The sequence below is a fragment of the Bidens hawaiensis genome, unplaced genomic scaffold, assembly GCF_021521415.1.
Source record: "Bidens hawaiensis isolate Kalapana, Puna unplaced genomic scaffold, B.hawaiensis_p1.1 tig00000326_1, whole genome shotgun sequence".
Classification (NCBI taxonomy): domain Eukaryota; kingdom Viridiplantae; phylum Streptophyta; class Magnoliopsida; order Asterales; family Asteraceae; genus Bidens; species Bidens hawaiensis.
In genome coordinates this window covers 6007709-6032659 of record NW_027491025.1, presented here as the reverse complement: position 1 = coordinate 6032659, position 24951 = coordinate 6007709, and the positions used below count along the sequence as shown (strand labels likewise).

Below are 24951 nucleotides of genomic sequence, written 5' to 3'. Positions count from 1 at the left end.
TTCACACTAATTAGTTTTAGCTCTAATTTTGTTTTTCTAATATAACTTTTAATGATTAAGTTTTTTAAAACAAATCCAAAAACATAGTCATGTTCAAATTTTTTTTTGAACACACCAACGTCAATTTTTTAAAAAACTGAGTTTGTTTAAAAAACATACTTTTTAATATAAATAGATATTAATTATTACCGATTTTTTTATTTTTTAAAAATAATGTCAATTAAATATATATTGTTTATTTCAATTAAATAGTCACTTTTAATTAAAAAAACAATTATAAATTTTATTCACTTAATAAAATGTATTGAAGGTTCAGTTGTTAATGAGTGTAAAAAGTTTGGTTTGGTTTGGTTTGGTTTGGTTTGGTTGGGTTGGGTAGATGAAAGATAGAGAAATTAGTTTTATAATAAAGATTGGATTAAGTTGGTTTGTGATTGATGATGTCTTGTAGATGAGAGATAGAAAGAAGCCGAAATTATTAAAAGATTATAGGACTCTTTAGTTATTTTTATGTTTGAATCATCATCGTCATCGTACTCAGTATATCCCACCAATAGCAAAGCTATGGTAGGGTCTGAGGAGGGTAAGATGTAGGCAGCCTTACCTCTACCCCATAGGGATAGAGAGGCTGCTTCCGGTGAGACCCCCGGCTCGATAGTAGTTTTGCATCAAGCCTTGGACATAAGGCACATAGCACTCAATCATCGGGACACCAGCTGATCGGTGCATGTACCCTTATCTTTCAGCTATCAACGCCACTACATGATGCCTGATTAACCGTCCGTCACTTTTAACGTTATTTTCACGAGATTAGTAAAATAACGTCAAAATTAGTGCAATTTCACTTTTCCCCCGGCTCGATAGTAGTTTTGCATCAAGCCTTGGACATAAGGCACATAGCACTCAATCATCGGGACACCAGCTGATCGGTGCATGTACCCTTATCTTTCAGCTATCAACGCCACTACATGATGCCTGATTAACCGTCCGTCACTTTTAACGTTATTTTCACGAGATTAGTAAAATAACGTCAAAATTAGTGCAATTTCACTTTTGCCCACCCGAGGGTTCACACATATATACATTATATGTGCGCACCGCAAGCAGGGCTATTATTTTTATGTTTGAATGACGTGGTTAAATCGGGATCACATATTTGGTTATCAAGTTTTTACAACTGGGATGGAAGGCTCATCAAGCCCAATTACAAAATGGATGAAATTCCGCAATGCTGAGATTTTCGTAAACTAGATATGCAACTCATTAATTTAAGATAAATTGAGTATCTTAAAATGATTTTGATTGTGATACGGAAGAAATAGAAAATACAATTATTATATCAATTGTTATATTGTGCTTAATAATCGTTATAGGTTTTTATGAATCACCCATATAGTCAGTGTTGTAAAAATCACTAGTCGCTAGTCGGACGGTGGGGTGGGGAGTAGCGATTAATCGAATCAGATTTTAATGTATAATTCAATTTCATATATACACGCACACATTTTTATATGTAATTTTTACTTTATATACGCCAATAATATTCGATTAATCCTGATTTTGGACCGAATTAACCATTGACCGATTAATTGGCCGACTAGCCTAAAATTAATCAGTGAAGTGGTAACTAGCGATTAATCGGGGACTAATCGACGCCTAGTCGAGATTTTTGAAACATTGCGTATAGTACTTGAATCTCAAAACTTCTTATTAATAAGGTATACATTTTTCATCATACTTACAAAAGTAAACACTTAATAAATCACAAATTGTAAAAACTTCTTTATGCATAACGTCTTATGTTGAATGGATCAGTCTACAAATCAAATCGATTAGACGCGGGCAAATAAACCGGTTAATCAAACCGACCAGAAAATCTAATCGAAACCGACCGGTTTGAAACCGATTTGGAACCGATTGAAACCTTAAGTTTGGAACCGGTTTGTAATTTTCTTCACCAAAACGAAACCGACCAAAACCAGACAAAAACCAGTCAAAACCCGAACCAAAACCGATTGTAACATGGTAAGAAACCGGTTTCAACCCGAATCAAAACTGATAATAAACTTTTTTTTTTTACTTTTATTGACAAAACCGGTTTTATATTTTAAACTGGTTTATGCACCTCTACTTATGATATTAATTGGCATAACTTCTGGAAACTTCTATAAAAAAATATATAAGATTTACAAATTTAAGAATTCCAAAAATAGTTATGTTTATCATGTAAATAAATTTCAAAATTAAAAAAAAAAAAAGAAAATAGTTTGTTTATATAAATAGAGGAGGAGAGGAGGGTTTTCAATTAATACTATTTAATAATAATATTATTATCTCTGGTTGTTTTGTTGTGATATACGCGGTTCATTCATTCATTCATCAAATCCCCCCAATCAGTCTTCTTAATATTATTGTTCTTTCACCAATCGGCGGTGGTGGTTGAGTGAGTTTATAGATCCGATGGCCAGCGGCAGAGGTAATAACAATAATAATATACCGGCGGCATGTAGGAAGATGGTAGAGAGTCTTAAGGAGATTGTAAACGGTGGTGGTGGTCTATCGGATGCTGAGATCTATGCTGCTCTTAAAGACTCTAATATGGACCCTAATGAAGCTGTTAATCGTCTTCTTTCTCAAGGTTAGGTTAACTATTATTATTATTACTAACTAGTTTTTCTTCTTTTGCCCTAATTTAAATAATAATAGTTTAACCTAATTTATATATAAAAAAAAGGTTATTGATTGTGTGGGATTTATTTAGGGTTAATTAATTGAAAGAAACTGCAGTTGTTGTTTTGATAAGATTTAATTAGTTATAATCTTATGTCTTTTTGTATATGTTTACACTCTGATCTTGTTTTTGAGTACATGTCACTGATTCACATGGGACTTGTTTTTTAAAAAAAAATCTTTTTTTTTGGATGAGTTGATTATAATTAGTTGTATCTGAAAGCATAACTGTTGTGTTAAGATTTAGAACTCAAGGAGAAAGTCACAACTTATCTCAATATCTCATTGTTTTAATTTGATGGCGTGTGAACACCACGTTTTAACTTTTATGTTTTAACTTCATGAAACAAACACCTATTCTAGCATTGCTTTCTGTTGTTGTTGGGGCTTTTAAGTATTCTAAACTTATGGTAAAGTTTTAGCATATTATGATAAATATATATGTGTGTACTTATTTAAACTTTGGTTCTAACATAAAGTTTTTGTTTTTGGTTTTGTTTTGTAGATCCTTTCCACGAGGTGAAGAGCAAGCGAGAAAAGAAAAAAGAGGTGCGTGGGTTTGAGTAGAGGTGTTAAATGGTTTGTGTTCACAGGTTGAACTTGAACACAACACTCGTGTTCAAGGGTTGACACCAACACAAACTGTATAACCTGAAACAGGAATTTAGTTTCGTGTTTTTGCATATTAACTAAACACGTTTACAATAAAAAAAACATGAATGACATAAAATAGTTATGTAACTTACGTTTAAACAATAAAACTTAACACCCATTTCTCTTTTAACTTTTCAAGTTTGGCATAAATTACTTACACTCAGCCGGACTCGTTTAGACTAAACCTAAACCCACAGATTTCGTGTTAGGTTTGTTTTATGCCAGAAATTCACACCCTTAGGTTTGAAGGAGGCATAAAAAATATGTTGTTTGTTTCACCATTTCCCAAAACGTATTTTTTACAGCCTTACTTTTTTTGCATTTATATTGTTTTTTTCTGATCTGTCCTGTTTGTGTGAATCTTTCTTTCACTCATGGTTCATTGAATTTCTTGTATACAATGAATTTCATATTTTTCAATCTATTGATAGCTGGGGACTGTCTTGTTTACTATGTTTAGCTGTTCAAAGTCTTCACATTACATCAATCCCCGATATAAATAGTTTTGGTTTATCTTTATTTGCATCAGTTTAAGGATACAACAGAATCTAGGCCTCGTGGTGGCGGTAACACTTCAAACCGTGGTTCCAGAAGTGGTACAGACCGTTATGCTGGACGTGGTGGTTCATCTCAGTTTAGCTCATCTGGTATATGGGTGTTTTCTTTTTGTAAAGAATTCAATAATCTGTAATTAACAATTCTATATTAATTCTCATTTAACACATTTTTATAGAATATGGTGGCTTACATGGAAAGTCCAAAAGGGAAAACGGGACAAGTTCCTACACAAGTTCTTTTGCACCATCTTATGGAGCTGCACCAACTAATACAAATCGAACACCTCCAGCTTACAGGTACTGAAAATTTGTTGGACCTTTTTCATGTTTTTTAGTTGTTCCCACATGTTTGTTTATTAATAGTTTCTTGCTACTGCAGTGGTTCTGTTGGCTATGATAATAAAGCATTGACTTTCAGTGTAACTGACAGTACTGCAACCGTTTCTCAACAACCACCCCCTGTCTTTCAATCTTCTTGGGGTGCACCTGGTCAAAAGTCAATGGTTGACATTGTAAAAATGGGCAGACCACAAAACAAGGCTTACAGCACCCAGGTTCCACCCCAGCCTCCATCAACACACTACGATGACTATGCTTCAAAAGCTCCAATCACGCATGGAGAACAACATGACAATTATCATGCTTCTAATGATGATGACTGGCCTGTTGAGCAGCCACAAATCGTTAGTGTGCAATCTGTAGTGGGGCCTGAGCCACACGTGGAGTCTGAGAATGTGGATTATGAAAGAAGCAATCAATATGTTGATTCTCAGACTGAAGAGGGTCATGCAGAAGATGAAAGCGTGGATCATGTTTATGAAGATCATACTGCACAACATGTTTCAAGTAGAAATATACAAGAAGATGCAGATGCGAGTGCACCTAATTATGATAATGATGTGTATAAAAACATGGATTCCTTTCATCCTGAGGATCTTGCTTATGAGCACCGGGAAGGTATGTTCTTGGTACCAAACTGACATGTACTCTTTTATAATACCTGGTAGTGTTTTAAAATGAACTTTGTTTGTTTAGTTGAACAAGATGATGCGTTGGCATCTGCAGTGAGTGCAAACATGCAGCAACTTAATATCCAAGACGAAAGACATTTCGATGAACCAGAAGATGATGTTCCTTCTGTAGTAATTCCAAATCATCTTCAAGTTCAAACTGCTGATTGCTCACATTTGAGTTTTGGGAGCTTTGGTTCTACTACAATGAATTCCGGGTTTTCTGAATCTTTTGCATCTAGACAGTTAAGAAACAAAGTAGAAGACACGCCTGCTGAGGTGGATCTTTCATCTTCCGGGCCTTCTGAAACCAGGTATAAATCTTCTTTCAATATTACAGGTGGCATTAAATGAACAAAATAAACGAACTTCTTGTCAAATGGTTAACCGAACGTTTGTTTTTTTCAAGGCCTAGATAAAACATAACCCAACTGGATATGTTAATGTATTTTCTTTTGGATTTAATTGGTTTTCAATACTCTTTTGCAGAAAATCTGAGTATTTTGGCGACGAGTCTATAATAACACCAGAAAACAATCCAGTTCTTCAAACGGGACCAAGTTCTGGGAATTATGATTTACCTTCTGGTTCACAAAGAGACGGTTTGAAGCAAGAAAATACTGAGGTGGCACATGGGAATCAATTTGGCTTTCCTTCATCTACACCTGGATCTGGTTATTCATTTGATAGTACCCAGCTTTTGAACCCGGGTTTCCCTCAATCTCAAACATCTGAACAGATGCCAGACACAACTCCCTTTTCAAACGTGATGGTACGGTTATATAACTACCGCTCTTTTATTTCTTTTACTAAAGTGACAATAAATTTTTCAAGTTTTGATTTTTTAATTATTTTTGGTGAATTTTGCAGCAGGCTGCATATACAAACTCGTTGCCGAATCCGTTGGCAGCAAATGGTCATTCAGTTAGAGAATCAGATCTTTCATACTCACCGTTTCCTGTTAGTCAATCAATGGCAGCTAAATATGCCAACTCAGCGCCTTCTATCAGTGGGTCAACTATTTCTATGGCAGAGGTATTGTGATGAATTTAAGATGCCTTCGTTCTTCTAGGCTTGTAAACAAACCGAACATACACAAATTGTTTGTCTTAACTTTAATTGAAAAACAGGGTTTTATTGTCCGTTTATGCTCGTTTGTTAACAATACAAACCTAATTATAAGTAAATGTGAAGAACAGTGTGTCATACCTAAAAAGTTAGTAAAACTAGACTAAGCTGTAAGGGGCTTATAATTTTTAAAAATGAATACGTTAATGAATGTAAATAGACGAGAACTTAAAACAAACATAAGCTAACGAACATGAATGGACATAAACAAATGAACATAGACGAATTTAAATTAAGGATTGTAAATGAATGTTTACCAACAAAAGGGAATGAACCAAACGGTCCACTGAACATTCTTTTTGTTTACAAGCTTATGTTCATCTTATAGAATCTGATGTATTAAATCTCCGTATCTAAGCTTCTGTATATGAAGAATATTGTTTTATTTTTTCCATATAGTGGCTAAATTCCTGTGTTGCTCATGCAGGCTTTAAAGACTGGTGTTTTTTCATCATCTCAACCGACACAACAGACACCACCTGGCAACACCATTCCTACTGGGCCCGCTCTTCCACACCACCTTTTGCACCCATACTCTCAACACACACTACCATTGGGCCCGTTTGCAAACATGATTGGCTACCCATTTTTACCACAAAGTTATACATACATGCCATCTGGATTTCAACAAGCGTTTGCTGGTCATAGCAATTATCATCAACAGCTGGCAGCCATTCTTCCTCAATATAAAAACAGTGTTTCTGTTAGTAGTTTGCCTCAGTCTGCAGCTGTTCCTTCGGGTTATGGGTCGTTTGGTAATTCTACAGCACTTCCTGGAAACTATCAAGTTAATCAACCCGCAGGTCCTGCTGGGTCCAATTTAAGTTACGATGATGTGTTGAATGCTCACTATAAAGAGAACAGTCAGTTGCTCTCTCTTCAACAGGTATTATTTTCTTTTACATTTTGTTAACTACTTCTGAAAAATATGATAAGTGTGTTGAAAGTCACCATAGTATGTGTTATTGAAACATAAAACCCAAGTCATTTTAAATAAATCTGGATTGTTATTAAATACGCATTATATTTGCAATCAGTTTAACACTAATTCATTATGATTTTGGGTTGCAAGTCGCCAAAAAGTATCTGAAGAATATAAAACATAAGTCATTTTGCTATTGCATTAATATAATATTTGTAATCGTTTTATAATCTTTATACAAAAAAGCAAATGAGTGCCAAAAGTTTGTTAATACTATAAAACATGTCACTTTATTCAAATATTGATTTTATATTATATTATTAATCATAATAACCCTAGTATTAATAATCTTGGATTAGGAGTTGCCAAAAAGCATGATATTAATACTTTGAATTTTGAAAACATAAGTCTTTTTGTTATTGAATTAATAATATGCTTTTATAATAATCTTGGACAAAAGGTTAAATGAGTGCCATGCTACGTTATTAGTACTATAAAATATAAACCATTTTTTTTTAAATCTAGATTGTTATTGAAGTAATATTGTATTTCTAATTAGAATATAATCCAATATTATTATAATCTTGGGTTGGGAGTTGTGTAAAAACATGTTATTAATAAGATAACAGCCCGCCATTTTGTTATTGAATTAATAGGTATACATGTAATCATTGTAACACTAATTTATTATAATAATGGGCAAAATGGTAAACATGATGTAACTTGCTAAAAGTGTGTTATCGATACCATAAAACATAAGCCATTTAATTCGAGTCTAGATTTTTCATTTTTATTGAAATTATTATTGTAATCATATGGACAGAATGTGTTAACCTGTACCGAAAATTTACTGTTTTGACATGTTACCTAATTTACCCTGCCCAATAGTCTGCCTTTAATGTTATATAATATTTTTTTAATGATCTGTCACTTGTATTCTTGGAATGGTTTTCAGAACGAGAACCCAGCAACGTGGGTTCATGGAGCCGGTTCAAGAACAATGTCGGCTGTACCAGGAAGCACGTATTACGGTTTCCAGGGTCAAAACCAGCAGCCAAGTGGGTTCAGGCAAGGTCAACAACCGCAGCAACAGCAGCTGCCCTCACAGAGTTTTGGTGGGGCCACTCTTAACTACCCAAACTACTATCATTCTCAGACGGGAATCTCCCAGGAGCATCAACTACAACAAAACCCTAGGGACGGGTCCCTTGTTGGTGGGTCCCAGGGTCAACCAAAACCTCAGCAGCAGTCACAACAGCTATGGCAAAACAGCTACTAATCGGTTTCATACGTGACTCGAGTTTTTCAGGGTCTTGTAGCTGCTGCTGCTGCTCTGTGCCTTGAGAGGTTGTATTTTACTGCTACTACTACTAGTGGTTTATGGTTATGGTTCTCTGTTAGTTTGTAGGAACGTTCACGCGTGCTAATTTTTTTTGTTAGTTTTTGACTTTTTTTATTTATTGTTCCTCGCTGTTTTTGGTTTTTGTTGCTTTATATTTATGGGCGTTAATTTCTCTTCTGTCTCTAAGTAATTTATAGGTTTAATGATGAAGTGTGTGTAAATGTCCTGTTCTGGGTTAAACGGGCTCTATCAAAAGGGATCAGAGTGCGAGTTTATGCTATATTTGTTTGCATGGCAGATAATGCTACAAAACTCGGTTTTTGACAATAATTAGGTTTTGCTATGGCTCAAAACTAGAATTAGACTTATTAATCAAAGCTTGAAACTACATTGTTGAATCGAATCATAATGAACCAGTACTATGTCTTTAAAACTGTTATACTCTGTTTTAGTCCTGTCTGGCCTGACATGTACACCTTTAGGTCAGTTAGAACTACGGCAGACACGCTGCGGCATCATCATTGCCTGCATTCTCTCGACTTGAGGAGTTCCTGAAGGGATCTTAGCCATTTATTCAATCAACGCCAATATTATGCGCTAATCATCGTTATACTGTATTTTAAAATTTCGTTCCTGTTATGTACTAGTTCTAACAGTCACAGCAATGGCTTTTAAGTTAATCACCACACAGGTGTTATTTTAAATCACATCATTTGAATAACTAAATTACAAAATCATTTTTTTAACAATGCGGCGCGTCAAACCTTAAGTTACATTAAAATAAATAAATAAGGGGCCAATATATAAAAAAAGCAAACTCCAAGGATTAAATTGAAAAACATTAATTTTTACCAGTAAAGCGCAAGCGTTGTCGGTCATTGGCGTTGAGTCGGTAAGTCGACGCGAACTCCGTTGATTTTGGTTACGTGTGTTATGATATCAGAAATAAAACCAAAAATAAAACAAAAAACATATATAATTAAGGTGAGTCAATGGGGTGGCGTAAGTCAGTAAACCTCTGGGTTGGTAAAACCCGAGTGTTGAGGCAGTAAGTCTATACAAATCTAGTTGGTCCGCGTCACATTTGTTACGGTCCCGAAACTAAAAAAAAGAAACAAATTTGGCATTCGTCGGTTTTCGTTACGATACCGGAACTAAGACAAAATGTGTGAGTCTACGTGAATTCGGTTGGTTACATCATATTTGTTACGGTACCAGAAGTAAAACAAAAAAAGAAAAACAAAACAAAACTAATATTCGGTTGTTTATGTTATGTTCGTTACGTTACTAAAACTAAAAAGAAAAAATACCGTCGACCACTAAGGTGCCGTGAAGTGGTGCGACACCAAAGTGGTCTTTTATTCTATTTAGTAATTCGCTCTAGAAAAGTCATTCGTTTTGCTTATTTAAGTAATATGTTGTTTGTGATAATCAAACCGTTTGTGAGATAAATATAAAACGTTATTTTTATTTTGTTGAGTATACTAGTTTTAAATTGGGTTTGACTATTTTGGCAAGGTTATATCAATTATTTTGGTTCCAGGTCGATTATATAAGAGTCAAAATACATTTATTGATTATTCATGAATAAACACCATGTCACATTTGTCACATTCATCAACACATCCGGCAAGCATCTCAACGAGTTTGTTAACTGCTAACCGCGCTTCTCTAAAGGCAAATCCAGGTAAATCAATGGGTAGTGCTGTTAAGCCTTGACTGAATAAATAATAATCCGATTTGAATTGGGATTTCAATTCGTTATTTCTCAAATACGGTCCAACGAACACGTTCTGGCTCGTTTCGATGTTCATATCACGCAGAGCGGTTGGAGAGTAATCGATTCGGATTCGGGCCATGATTTCATGTGGTTGAGGATAATGTGTTGTTGAAGCTGAATGTAAGTTGATAGAGCTTTAGGAGTAAAGTTAGGAGCAATACGACGTCGTAAGTCCTTGTGTTGTTGTCCCGTTAGGTAAAGTATATTCTGCTCGCCAAATAGGGTTTTACCGAACGGATAAACGACGAGATGGAAGGCGTCTGGACGGACGTTAGTGAAGACTTTACGCGAAAGGTCGGTGGATTGGATGAAGACGATGAAGTTGCCGATGATGTAGTTAACGGAGTATCCGGTGTGGGAGGATTTAGCCATCGCGGACTGACGGTCCCAGAACGACGTCGGGTTGCGGATAAGGGAGACCGCGTTGCCGAGGAACGGGAACACGAGATTCGGACCGGGTGCGAAGCGTTTCTTGTTTAAGTAACTGATTTGCGCTAACAGAATTATGAATGAAATTATGGTTATGAAAATGGCGGGAAGTGATTCCATTGGAAGTTGGTTGGTTTAGAGATGATGGTGGTATTTGGAATGGAAAGTTGTGGGGTTTAAATAGACTTGGATTTAAGTGATTAGGCAACTAAATTGTTATTGTTTAGTTAGATATCAGATAATTGGTTATAATTGGTTTTCTTTAATCATTGGTTTTTATTAAGTTTTGTGATGTATATTACAATAAGCAGATCCTAGTTGCTTTTCTTAACTAAATAGGTTTTGTTAGATATGCATGTGAGTGATATTGGTCATATTACATTTAGGTTTTGTTTTTGGTTGGTACTAAAGGTGTGGCTTACGATTAGTTTTATTTGTTAAAGATGTTATATACATTGTTTAAGAACATGAATATATCATTATTATGTTTATGTGTTTCTAAGTACCAACAATCTCTGTGCTTAAACTACAGGTATTATTATTATTATTATTGTATTCAACTGTGCTTCATTTTAATTTGAGCTAAATTTTGATGATGAATTGATGATTGACAGCCGTTTGGATCTCTTCCGGTGATTCAAGATGGAGATTACACTCTTTTTGGTAACATTTTATTGCTTATTATTTTAGGGGAAATATATATATATATGGCTGCATGCATTAACTGTCTGTACGGTACAAGTGACTACTCCTTTAATAGGCTGTAAACGAATCGAACAAGAGTAAGTTCATGATCGTTCATTAAACTTTAAACACTTAATCAAACAAATACATGTTCGTTTGTTTAGAAAATGAGCATGTCCGTGTTCATTATATGTTCGTTTATTTAAAATCTAAACGAACAGTTCACAGACATAATTGAAAAAAAGATAATTGAATATATACGAATATACTAAAATGAACACAAGGTAACATAAATGAACATATTTGAACAAACATATACAAAAGTTCACGAACATAAATGAACGAATGAAACATGTGTCCATGTTCGTTCATTTAATTAAACGAACACAAACTTTTTGTTCATGTTCATTCGTTTATTAAATAAACGAACACAAACGAGCTTCCCGCCGAACGGTTTACAAACAGTTCGCCAAGCGTTCGATCAGTTCTTTTACAGGCCTAATTTTGAGTGTGCTTAGAAATAGATTTTTGCTATTTGAAGGCATAAGTTTGAATGTTGATAAACTAATTTTGGTTTTAAAATAGATGATTTATGGTTTAAATAAACTTGACTTGTTTAACCATTTTTAAGTTCATTTGAGATTTTTATCACAAATTTAACAAGATGTCTCGTTTCTTTTAAAATAATGTTTATGTGGTCATTTGGTTTACTAGTTCCTCAAAATAATCATATTTGTAATAGCATTGATACGTTTGATACAAAAACAATTTTAAGTAGAGAGACGCAAGAGATGTAAGATAATCACATGTAATAAGAGAGATAAAAGATAGTAAGAGAGATCGTTTTAAAGGCCATTTTCTAGAACAATACGAATGTTTTAGATTATGCAATTCTCTACTTGTATCTGGTTTAATATTAAAGACTACTTATTGTATATAATTATTTTTGTTTTCGAAAGAATCAAGAGCCATCATTCGTTACTAAGCGGAAAAGTACAAGTCTCAGGGAACCGACTTACTAGGAAGTATCGTACGTTGCTTATAGTGCATGAGTGTTTATGAATCATGTCTCTCTTTTCAGGTCAACTCTTAAACCACTTTACTTGTATTAGCCTCATAACCGCTTTACTTGTATCATCGCTCTCTTAACCGCTTTACTTGTATTAGCCTCTTAACCGCTTTACTTGTACTAGCCTCTTAACCCCTTTACCTGTATTAGTGCTTTGCTTGCAAATATGCACGGAAGTGGTCCAAGTACATTCTCACCCCTTGATATTTTTGTATAATGAGTTCTGTTATGTATAAAAATTAAAAAGTAGAACTTAGTAAGGTATTATGTTTTATTGTCAAGTATAAATGAGAGAAAAGTTTATATGCGTGCGATCAGTGTGATATCACAGGTTATTTTTGTACATCATATGACTTAATTTTTATATGGCCGGTCTTTAGGTTTTCTTAAAAAGTAAATGAAAAATACATTTAACATAAAGGTTAAAAATTACAAAGGGAGTAAAAAATGAGAAGTTTGAAAGGATTTGTGGCCTAAAAAAACCTCTAAAAAATTTAAGAAAAGTAATAAAAAATCATAATTTAATATATAAATAAAAAACGAAAAAAGTAAAAAAAAAATGTTTCTCATGTTTTTTTTTTAAAAAGACACAATGTCAAGGAAAAAAGAGACAGTGGCAAAAGTAAACAAAACACAAAATGATAAATAAAAAGGAACACAATAGATCGTAAAACATAACACAACGCCGGACAGAAAAGTAAAAAACTAAAATGTTTCTCACGTCTACACTCCTCTGTTTTGAAAATGTATTATAGCATACTGTCTGTTGGTGATTTTGGCAATTTAGAAAAAACTTGCATTTGCAGCTCCAAAGCAAAATCATGGTCAGGGTAGGCGACTAGATGTATTCAGTGTATTCGAAACAATACCAACAAGAGTTTCTCTAACATATTATTATCATTTTCCAAAGTCATGATGAACAAAATCGAAAAGATTCGATTGACTATGTATCACCAAGATCTGAGCTTCGACTATTATTTCACAACCCCTAACAACGTGGGGGTCGAAATACTAGTTTAATTGAAGAAGTAAAGGTAACTTGAGTTAATTATTATTCTTATCGAATACTTAATGTAATTTTGTGAGTGATTTTAAGGGTTGTTAAATTCAAACGTATTAAAGTGTCAAACAAGTAAACTTAAAAAAATAAATAAAAAATATTGTTGCTTTCTAGACTAGATATAAAACAACATTAAAATCTCAAAGCTAATATTATGATTTTGCTATGTTTATTGCTAAAACACTAACCATGGTTTAAAAAAAAAGTTGTTTAGATAATTCGTTAAGGCCTTTTCTTTCAACTCATGATAGTTGAACGTTACATAAATCGAATTTGTTTACTTCGAACTAGAGGTGGGCAGATAAATCGGTTAACTAAACCAACACGGAAACAAACTGGAACCGAACCGTTTTAAAACCGATTATGTATAAATCCATTTGGAACCAATTAAAAGCGTACGTTCGGAACGGGTTTGCAATTTCACCACCGAAACTAGTTCAAAACCGGACTTAAACCGATCAAAACCCAAACCTCCATGTAATGTTGTAACTTAAACGCTAAGTAATCTATCCCAAACACCCCTAATCACGTATACCCAACCCAAACATCATCTTTCCGGCGACGACTTTGCTCCAATTCCGATTCCGATCAGAAAATATGAGTTCAGACGGGAAGACTAGCAGAGGCGTCGTTTACCCCGTCGAACAGCCTGTTAATTATTACGGTACGTTTCAAGGAGTCGCAAATCATCCTCCGCCACCTGTCGCTGCCGTTGGTCTTCCGCAACCTACTCCTCCTCCACACATCGTCAACATCAATTACGCTCATGGCTATCAAACCGTTCCAGGTACTTTACTACTTATCAATTACTTTGATTTGACCTAATAATTTCATATGCTTATCATCTCTTCTGTTAACCTAATTTTGCTGATTACTATCCCAAAACATAAGATAATTGCCAATAATATACACTTAGACGTATCTACACTGTTATTGTTATATATTATTATTATCAACATCAGTTTTCTGATTACTTGCTGCTTAATGATTAGTATCAATGTTTGACTACTTGAAACACTTCTTCAGGTATTGTGATTGCTCCTGGGACACCTGTCGTGATTGACCGCCGCCCCCTTCCTTGCTGCGGTTGTGGCGTTGGATGGTTCTTGTAAGTGTAAAACAACAGTTTAAATTGTATTTCATTGAAACTAAACTGATATTAATGAGTTGGCTCTCATGCAGGTTTTTGGTTGGTTTCTTCTTTGGGGCCATTCCCTGGTATGTCGGGGCTTTCATACTACTTTTTGTGCGGGTGGATCACAGAGAAAAGCCGGGGACTTGTTGCCTGCACCATAGCGGTGAGTTGCTTTGTTTTTTTTTTAGTGGCAGAAGAAGATTAAATTGATGATGTGTTTTAGAAGTTTTAATGAGAATACAGATTACAGTTACAAAATGCCAACACATGAGCTATTCTGTGGTTACCATAATGTAAAGTTAGTCCTAACCCTTGGAATACAATCAAAGCTAAAATAGCAACTTGTAACCTAAACATGCAAATCAGTGTTTATAATTATAAACTTGTGTTTGATTGTGTGATTTAACTGCAAAGGACACAAAACGACACTTGAACCTTCTAAATGACTTAACTTCTTCATAAGCACTTTTGCACGTGTATTAGTACATCCATATGAGACACACACACACACACAAATGCATACATATAATTGTATATATGGGTTTTGATCTCTTCAAAACTTTAAAAGATTTAAGGACTTTTAAGAACTTCTAACAACTAATTGTTTTTATATATTTATTTATTTTTATATATTTAATATGTAATTCTGTGATTGCATGTATGTCAGTACAAGTTTACATACGTGTAATAACCAAGTTACATATACGTAATAACCAATTTACATATAAGTAATTACAACATTACATATTTTAAATAACCAAGTTACACATGAGCTATTCTGTGATTACCATAATGTAAAGTTAACCCTAACCCTTGAAATACAATCAAAGCTAACATAACAACCTGTACCTAAACATGGAAATCACTGAGTCAGTGTGTATAGTTATAGACTTGCGTTAGATTGTGTGATTTAACTGCGAAGGACACAAAACGACACTTGAATCTAAATGACTTAGCTTCTTCATAAGCACTTATAGCTTCTTCGTACATCCATATGAGACACACACATGTATTCATTCATGCCCCTTTCTCTACTCTCTTTGTGTTTATAATCCGAGCTGGGCTACATGATTGGGTTGGGCCAATTGCGTTCGTAACACTCTGTGTGTTTGGGTTGTTAAATCATGTTGGAATTGGTTGTGTGCAGGCAATTTTGGCTCTGATTGCTATTGGTCTTGGTGTTCAGGGTGTCAAATATGGGTGGTAAGTTTTTTTTATCAGAGTTTTGCATATTTGTGTAGTCAAGAATTTGTGAGAAAAATACATGGATTGATTGTTGCAAAACTACTTTGAAGGTAATTATGTTTATTTTTTTGGGTTGTAATTTTGCTATCAATGTTATGCGTAAGTTTGGAATTTCTTAACTTAAAAAACATTGTCGCCAACTAATTATCAAATCGTAGCCATACACTCGTAAATGATTCATAGAACAATGAGTATCTATTTCTTTGGTTTTAAAATGGACGGTTTCGGTTAATACCCTTTTCATAACCGGTTAAATCAGGGTTGGATTGGATCACCAATAGTATTGGAGGGGTTTTCCAACCACATAGGTGACACCAAGGGGGTTTCATGTTATATTTGGTCAAGAATAGCCCTTTACATTAGGCAGGGTGTATATAAACAGTTGAAATGAGCTCACAGATATGAATATATATCATATTTTTTTTATTATTTTAAATCTTTTAATACATACATAACAATTAAAAGAAAAGTTTCATTTCAGACTGTCAAAATGGAACCGTAAAACAACTGAAACTGTTAGGTTCTACCAACCCATCCAATCCGGGCGTTATTATATGGTTTGTCGGTTTCAAAAAGCCGTAAAAGGGTTGGACTGGGATCTTGTTAAAACTGGTCATGTTCATCGGACACCCCTAAATATGTCACTTGTGCCGCAATCTTACAAGTCGTTAAGACTGAGGTGTATCGGGTAATGAAAACCTGACCCTTCTAATCTAACTCGTATGGATCCATTTACATCTGCACCGAAGATTAGGATAAAGTGGTGTCATGCTTAAGAATAATGAGAGGTTCTTAATGTTGTTTGCCACCTTTTATCACACTAGTTTATGAAATTTATCCCAGGTATTTCATTTAGAAATATATTATGCCTGTCAATCAATACATAACTCCTAAATAAATCGCAAATTTGAAATAAAGTCACATTAAACTGTAGTGTTAGATTACAAAAAGAAAGCAATTAGTTTTCAGAAATAGTATATCAGTTGTTTGTAAAGTATTCAAGAACAATTCATTAAAATTTGAATTAGAGCTTAAGTTAATTGAGCTTGTTCATGTTTAAATGGCAATTCATCTAATAAACGCTTGCCTTCAAGTTGGAACTTGATATATAAAATTGGTTGAACTTGTTTGTAAGAAGGCACTTGTATAGTTGTCTACATATAGCACATAGCGAATCAATATGATAATCCTTTTAAGTTAAACTCAAAATGATAAATATTTTTAGTTCAATAAGCTCAAGTTTTATGTATAATGCTTGAAACGAATCAATCTGGTAATCTTTTAAATTAAATTCGACACCAATTATTTAACTACTAAATAAAGGTATATTGGTTTTAAATATTCCAAAACATCATCTTTTGGTTTTTGCCGGTCCCAATTAACGAAATGATATGTGACAATCCCATCTTTTAACACGTTTACTTCCAACGATCCACGACTAACAAAGTCGTAACTCCGTTAGTCTATGGCCGCATGAAAACTCTTTCTTTGTCGGAAAACCACCACCGCCGTTGTCCAACAACCACCGCATGAACATCACTATCACCACCCCACCATCGCTAGGAATGAGCTCGGTAACGGTACCGATCCCAAAAATCACAAATTCTTGGTACCGGCATTGAAGGTAATAATTCGGGAAATACCGACCGGTACCAAACTGTACCGATCCCGAAACTCAAAACTTTGGTACTAACTCTGTACCGGTACCGAACTTGCTCATCCCTAACCACCGCTGACCACCACTATCTGAACACCTCCACCGACAGTTTCCAACTGAAAATGGTGTTTTCTCGCCGAAAAAGTTTTTCCGGCGACCTCAATAATTGGGGACTTTACTTAAAAAGGTTTCTAGAGGTTTGATTTAAGGTTTCAAAGAGGTTTGTGACTTGCAGTAGAAAAACGTTTTTCTAATGACCGGAGACTAACGGAGTTATGCTTTCATTAGCCGTGGATTGTTGGAAGCAAACATGTTAAAAGATAAGATTATCACCAGCCATTTCGTTAATGAAGATCAGCAGCGACCAAAATGTGGTAAAACCAATATACCCCTGAAAAATTAACATAGAAATCAATATTAAAATTAGCTAAGACATTTGGGCTGTATTTCTGTGTGGCCCGTTTGATTGGATCCAACCCAAAAACTAGGGTTGTTAACCACTGACATATATACCAATCGATGCCCTAATTCTCCTTCTTCGAAGACTGATCCAGAGGAAAAATGAGCTACAAGGTTCGCATATATCTCAATTCCTTTACAATAATCAAATGTTGAGCTGAAATGGTGAGTTAATTGTGGTGTTATTGTTGTATATGTTGCAGTTTCATCAGTTTCAGGTGGTGGGAAGAGGTCTACCTACCGAGTCAGATGAGAATCCCAAGATCTACAGGATGAAGCTTTGGGCTACCAATGAAGTCCGTGCTAAGAGCAAGTTCTGGTCAGTTTATTTATTTATTTATTGCCTGTTTCTTTTTTATACAAAAATATCCGATATCGGTAATTATAATATTATGTGAAATTCATATATATATATATATATATATATAGCAATGTAACACTAATAATTCATTTCAGTAACAAATTAGCCTTTTGCAACTTGCAAAACACTAGCAATCCTAGCAAGTAGGGACTCATTATTAAGACTGAAAACGCTAACGTTGAACATTAAAAATTGATAATTAAGTTTTATAATGGGAATATAGGTCAATAACGCCGATATTATCGGTACCGATAGTCTGATCGATAGTGACGGATAACCAATATATCACCGATATTTTGGTCATATCGACTGCATAGATTGCAGATGAAGTGTTGGTGATGGGTGTATGTTTTGTTGTTGGAAATTAGGTACTATTTGAGGAAGCTGAAGAAGGTGAAGAAGAGTAATGGTCAGATGCTTGCTATTAATGAGGTTTGTTTCACACTTTATTTTTTTCTTGATGTGGCATTGTTGATCTAAACTCATTACTGTTTGTATCTTTATATGGTTTTTTTTTACTTTGATAATTTTCTTTGCTGCAAGATCATCTACATGCTCTTTGTTTCTGTATTTGCAATGATTTTGGTTTTAATATGAATTTATGTATTTTGGAAACTAAAACTGTTACACGTAACATAACAGATAGGGTTTAAGGTCTTGGAAGCAAGGAACTTGATACTGATTGTTTTAATGTAACCCCTATTTGCTTTATTTTTATATATATATCATTCTACTTTCTGGTAGTTGAATGCATTTAGATCAATTTTGTCTTGCTTTGAGTTTGAGCTTGATCATTTCATAGTCAGCATGCAGATGTTGGAGCTACCAATTTTGTATTGTGATGTCAACCCACTATTTGCACAGTTTGAAAGGCGATCATGATCGGTTTTGATCAGCTTCATTCATGTTTCCTATGAATTATGCTCTTTTGGTTCTTATGTTTGCATCATGTTTGAAGTCCGCTTAACTGCTTTTTTAAATGGTGCGTGTGCAAATCAATCTCAATACCTTTCTAATTAATCGTCTGTTGATGCAATTATGTATGCTTCAAATGATTTATATAGATTCTGTTGTGTGATGATTGATGCTATTTGTTTTCTGGATTTGAGTGTTAAAATCATTTATTTGACTATATGGATAAACGTATCTTGATTTATGGTTATTTGATTTCTTTAAAACTTTTGTCATCACATCCCTGTAAGGTTTTTTCATGCATAATTTAGTCAAATATTAACATGAAGGTTTAGACTTTATTTTTTTAGCTTTTGATTTTTTATTCCAATCTATTCAAAATTTACTGTTTTTATTTTGTTAACTAATTTTGCTTCATTGTTAATTTCAGATTTTTGAGAAAAACCCCACTACCATCAAGAACTACGGCATTTGGTTGAGGTACCAGTCGAGGACCGGGTACCATAACATGTACAAGGAGTACAGGGATACCACCCTGAACGGTTCAATCGAGCAAATGTACACCGAGATGGCTTCTCGTCACAGGGTCCGCCACCACTGCATCCAAGTCATCAAGACCGCCACTATCCCTGCCAAGCTCTGCAAGAGGGAGTCCACCAAGCAGTTCCATAACTCCAAAATCAAGTTCCCATTGGTCTTCAAGAAGGTTAGACCTCCAACTAGAAAGCTCAAGACCACCTACAAGGCTTCAAGGCCCAATCTGTTTGTTTAAGTGGGCTTGTTTTAAAGTTTGTTGCTGTTATAATGGTTGAATTTACTTGAATTTTGATTTTTGTTTTGAGACATGGCTGCTATTTATTGTTAATCTCGGATCTTGAATATTTTGCTGGTTTTAGAATTCTTGGATTTTTGAGATTTTAATGCTGTTGATCAGTCTGTATTATTGCATTTTTGATTCATGTGTGGGATAATAGGGCAGGACGTGTGGGGTTCAAGGCGGGTCAATTGGTCGTTCTTGTTTGGATCAATTCAAGTTTTGACCAAAATAAGTACCGACTCATAACAGGTTCTAAAAAAAGTAAAAAGCATACAAATTACGCCAAGGTTCAGCGACCAAGAACTGATTAATAGTTAATGGACTCATAACTGACATAACAAATCCAAACATAGCAGAGTGGTTTCTTGTCCGAAAGTTTTTTTGTTTTTTTAGTTTTTATTTGGTTCCATTCCAATCCAATCACTTAACTGTGTTAGTCGCTGTTAACTTATTCCGAAGTTCAAGTCACATGTTTGGTATTTTAAGTCGGCAGTTTATCGAGGCTGGTACAAGATAAGATATTTAATCCATTAGTATCAAAGTAGAACAGGAGTCTTGATAGATTGTCAATTCAAAATTCCTAACATGTACCTGGTTCATAACAGCTGGGACTAACCTAAGGTTAATTGACTGGGCGTATGGAACCAAAATGAAACTAAATAACTAAAAATGCTAAAAGAAATGGACTAAACGCGGGAGTTTGTGCAAACCTCACGGACTAGAACCGTGCTTAACTTTTAATTACATATATTCAATCAAAGCTATTATGTGTAAAAGAACCAAATTTGGCTTTATTAGTTTTTGGAAAGCGTAGCTCGCTTAGCTTAACATGTTTTAAATTCGACTCATTTCAAAATACAATTAGCTTAATATTTTCTCAAGCTACCAGATTACTTTATTTGTAAACGGAGACTTCTCATGCATTTGGCTCGAATTCACGGTATGAGTCTCACCAAACCAGATAACCCTTAAACGGGTTATAACATTTCATTAAATTATAAATTAATATCACCAAATATTTAATATGAAAATATTATAAAATATGAAAATCCTATAAAATAGGGATGTACTAAAAATAATGTAACATCCCCAAAATTTCGATTCAAATTTGAAAACTTAGGAAATTTGAGTGATCAAAAATAATATATAAACAAGTCATGAGAAAATATTAAACAAGGAACTATAAGAAAAATAAGGAAATAAAAATATTTCCTAACTTAAGTTCTCTCACATAAAGAAAATACTAAAAGGAAACTCCATCCCACATGGAATGATGCAAGAAAGGGTAAGCATTCCACATGGGTATAAATAAGAAATATGAAAACCATCCCACATGGAAAGTGGTAAAGAAATTGAAGCTCTTTATAAGAGATAGAATTTCCATAATTATATTCTTTTATGCGTATTGCGATGGGACTCAAATTCAGCTATAAAAGGGGAGCCTCACGGCTCATTTCCCTCACACACTCCCACTCTCTCTCTAAGTTACTTTCTCTCTCTACACCCTTTTGCGTGCCACTGACCCGACAATCATCACTTCGTAATCCGTGCCAAATACCCGGTTTTTTCTCGAAGTGCGTACCACCTAGAAGTAACCCGACATTCGGTCTCGAAGTACGTGCACGACCCAGCGACGATTACACATTGCCTCGATTTGCGTGCCAAGAAAGGTGGATCAAGAACGCCTTGATAAACGTGCATATAGAGCAGAAGTGCTGCCCGTATAAACTTAGGAATATCTAACTCCGAATACCCGTGCTAGGTAAGGGTTCTGCCTAAGTTATTATTTTATTATTATAAATGGCTTAGACCATAGTCAGAGGTATAGCCGAAACTTGATTACAATTAAGTAATATATAACTTTTCTTAAGCAAAGGTTATAGTCAAAATATTGTTTCTTCTTGATTAAGAAACGTAAGCAAGTATATACAAAGAATATAATTAAAATAGTATTTCTTTATTATTAAGAAATATAATATTCAAAGAGTATAGTTAAATTAATATTTCTTCTTGAAGAAGAAACTCAGTATAGACGTTTCTTCCTGAAGAAGAAACGTAGCATATAATTGGTAAATAAAGAAAGGGACTAAAGGTCCAAATGTTTTATACAAACAAATGTTTTTATCAAGGTTAAAGCTATACAAAACAAGAATAAAGGTCTAAAGCTAGATCGATGATCTAGTTATTTATACAAAAGGTTATTCTCGTACTATAGGTCCGAGGTAACAAGTCAAGAAGCAGAAAACAGAAAACAGGAATCAGTATCAGAAACTGATTATAAACAGAAAAGGTGAATATGCTCCAAACCTTTTACAAACTCTTTTAGAGTCAGAATGTTTGCATAGGATTTACGAATCCTTAAAACTTTGTGTTACAATAATAAGAAACGGACACTTTGATTAAGAGTATACATGTGTCTGGATCCATTCATACATGGTGACTCGGCATTTTCCCGAGGCCATGCAAATCATCAACATGTCTCCGGAAGCTTGATGAGAAATGATTTGTGTATATAATTAATTGTACAAGGTACTTAGGGTAATTTGATCCCAATATAGTTGGGTGCCTAATGAGTAGTCACAAAGGTATTATTGTTGGTTTCACAAAGGTATTGAAAAGATTTTTTACAAAGAGTCATCGTCATTCACCAGCTGTGTGCTGACGTATTTTATAACCATTTTACAGGAAAACAAGAAAGGTTAGAACAGTTAAGCAAGAAGGATTAGAAGATTGGAGTTATAGTCATTAGATGCTATCTGGTGGCTCAGATATTTTATTATTATAAAGAGTTATGTTTTCTAAAGAAATGTATTTGAAATATTAAACGGGTATTTAAACCCGAGTTTCTAATATAATAATATTTTATTCAAAGACTTCCGCTAAAATAAAACCCGCAACTCTGATGTATTTACAAAACAGGTACCAACTATTAGTCACACGCCTAGGCCCTAACTCGGGGTGTGACAGGTTGGTATCAGAGCCATTAATCTTAGCGAATTAGGTATTTAATTATACCTAGGCTTTGATTAAGGATAAGTTTTAGAAAACTTATATTACAAATATCGATTCAAACAAACTGGATACTTAGTTGAAAAGTATCAAGAAATCATTCAAAAATGATACGGATAAGAAATAAATAATACAAATAAGATAGGAGCGTCTTCCTATCCCTAAAATCTAACCTCGCGCAAATGTCCGATTGTCAATCTAGCCAAGGATCATGTCAGCCTCGATCTGGTAAAGGTAAAGGATTTATGAGAACGTCTTTTCTCCCAATTCCTATATCTAGCGATGAAAGTACATGCCAAACAAAAATGGAGGAAGATTTAGATTCATTCGATTCTAACATTCCGCTAGCTCAGATTATTCCAAATCAGAATACGTATGGAGACGTAACAAGTAGATCTAAGAAACCAATGATGTCAAGGGAAAAAGAAGTAATGACTTATCCGGAAGAATATCCTCACAGACAGGAATATTTTAATTTCCGGCAACTCAAGATCCTTACTTTGCTCACACTCAAAATTAAGAAACAATGAAGGAAATGGAAGTAGAAGAAAAGAAATGGAGGCTAGCAAAAACATCAAGAAAGATAGCAAGATTAAGAAATTTTTCATTCGTTGGAAGAAATAAAACCTTAGTAATTGTAGAGAGTATAATTGTAACAAATAATATGCACTCTTAATAAGATGAATAAAAGATATGTTTTGAATTCTTCGAATATTGGACTTATCTTTTACAAATTTTATTGTAGTATGTCAAGAGAGGAAAATGCAAACTCTCACAACAGTCCTCCTAAGAAAACTGTGAATGAAGAAAACTTTGAAAATAAAGATAATGAAATTCCCGCCCAATATATGGAAGGAATTCAAAAGATGATTAAGGAAGCTATCAAAGACATTTCTATAAATCAAAGTCAACCAAAATCCAACAAGCGAAGTAAAAGTAAATCTGTACATTCAAGAAAGGAAGAGGCTCATGTAGCTCTACATCTGATAATAATTAAAGGAATAAGAAACAAAAGAAACGTAAGATCCAAAAAGGATGCAACTTTAAGAACTTTAAAGTTTACAATCCTAAAGAATTTCATGGAGACTCAGATGGTATAGCCGCTATGAGATGGCTAGAAGAACAAGAATCAATCGTCACCATAAGCAAAAGCACTGGTGAGGAAGCTATCCAGTATTCTTCACAAATGTTCAAGTGAGAAGCTCTTGAATGGTGGAATACCCTGATTCAAAACAAGGGTCGAGAAACAATGTATAATTTATGTTGGGGAAACATTTAAAGGTCTAATGTTAAAGAAATTTTACCCAACTCATGAAATGGATCGAATTCAAACTGAGTTATGGAATCACAAGGTTGTTGGCACAAAGCTTAGGGAATATAACACTAAATTCCTAGAATATTGCCGATTGGTTCCACATCTAGTAACTCCGGAATATAATAAAGTAGCTCGTTACATATATGGACTACCAAGAGAAATGAGAGATATGGTACGATCCAATATGCCAAAAACAGTTGATTCGGCTATGGAATTGGCCGGATACCTAATCAACAATATGATAAGAAATCAAGAGGAGGAAAAGATGAAAGAGATTCTATGTTCAGGTTATAACAACAAAAATCAGATTAGATAGAATTTAATCAACAATTGAAAAGTAAGAACCATTCATACTTAAGACAACGAATCTCGAGGACGAGATTCATTTCAAGGTGGGGAGGATGTAACATCCCCAAAATTTCGATCCAAATTTGACAACTTAGGAAAGTTGAGGGATCAAAAATAATATATAAACAAGCCATGAGAAAATATTAAATAAGGAAATATAAGAAAAATAAGGAAATAAAATATTTCCTAACTTAAGTTCTTTCACATAAAGAAAATACTAAAAGGAAACTCCATCCCACATGGAAGGATGCAAGAAAGGGGAAGCATTCCACATGTGTATAAATAAGAAATATGGAATCCATCCCACATGGAAAGTGGTAAATAAATG

At 34.3% G+C, this 24951-nt stretch overlaps 2 protein-coding genes and 1 pseudogene across 4 annotated transcripts; all 3 read left to right on the top strand.

The window, feature by feature from the left end:
• The first annotated feature begins 2424 nt into the window (after positions 1–2424).
• On the top strand, positions 2425–8553 carry LOC143622309 (uncharacterized). Of its 2 annotated transcripts, none has more exons than XM_077093507.1 (10): positions 2425–2638; positions 3236–3279; positions 3914–4031; positions 4118–4238; positions 4321–4898; positions 4977–5265; positions 5441–5723; positions 5825–5986; positions 6507–6965; positions 7957–8553. In XM_077093507.1, the coding sequence occupies exons 1-10, from the start codon at positions 2461–2463 to the stop codon at positions 8278–8280; spliced, it is 2556 nt and encodes an 851-aa protein (XP_076949622.1). In that variant the 5' UTR covers positions 2425–2460; the 3' UTR covers positions 8281–8553. The 2 variants fall into 2 exon arrangements, with proteins under 2 accessions (XP_076949622.1, XP_076949614.1); XM_077093499.1 differs by having other exon boundaries at positions 5822–5986; positions 7957–8552.
• Positions 8554–13860: 5307 nt separating this feature from the next.
• On the top strand, positions 13861–15824 carry LOC143622299 (large ribosomal subunit protein eL20z-like; annotated as a pseudogene). The gene is made up of 4 exons (XR_013151676.1): positions 13861–14152; positions 14392–14473; positions 14548–14663; positions 15648–15824. The product of XR_013151676.1 is annotated as a large ribosomal subunit protein eL20z-like (transcript).
• Positions 15825–17935: 2111 nt separating this feature from the next.
• On the top strand, positions 17936–20015 carry LOC143622288 (large ribosomal subunit protein eL20y-like). Its single transcript, XM_077093480.1, has 4 exons — positions 17936–17975; positions 18065–18180; positions 18591–18654; positions 19565–20015. Exons 1-4 carry the CDS (start codon positions 17964–17966, stop codon positions 19904–19906), a joined length of 534 nt encoding a protein of 177 aa, XP_076949595.1. The 5' UTR covers positions 17936–17963; the 3' UTR covers positions 19907–20015.
• The last annotated feature ends 4936 nt before the right edge of the window (positions 20016–24951 follow it).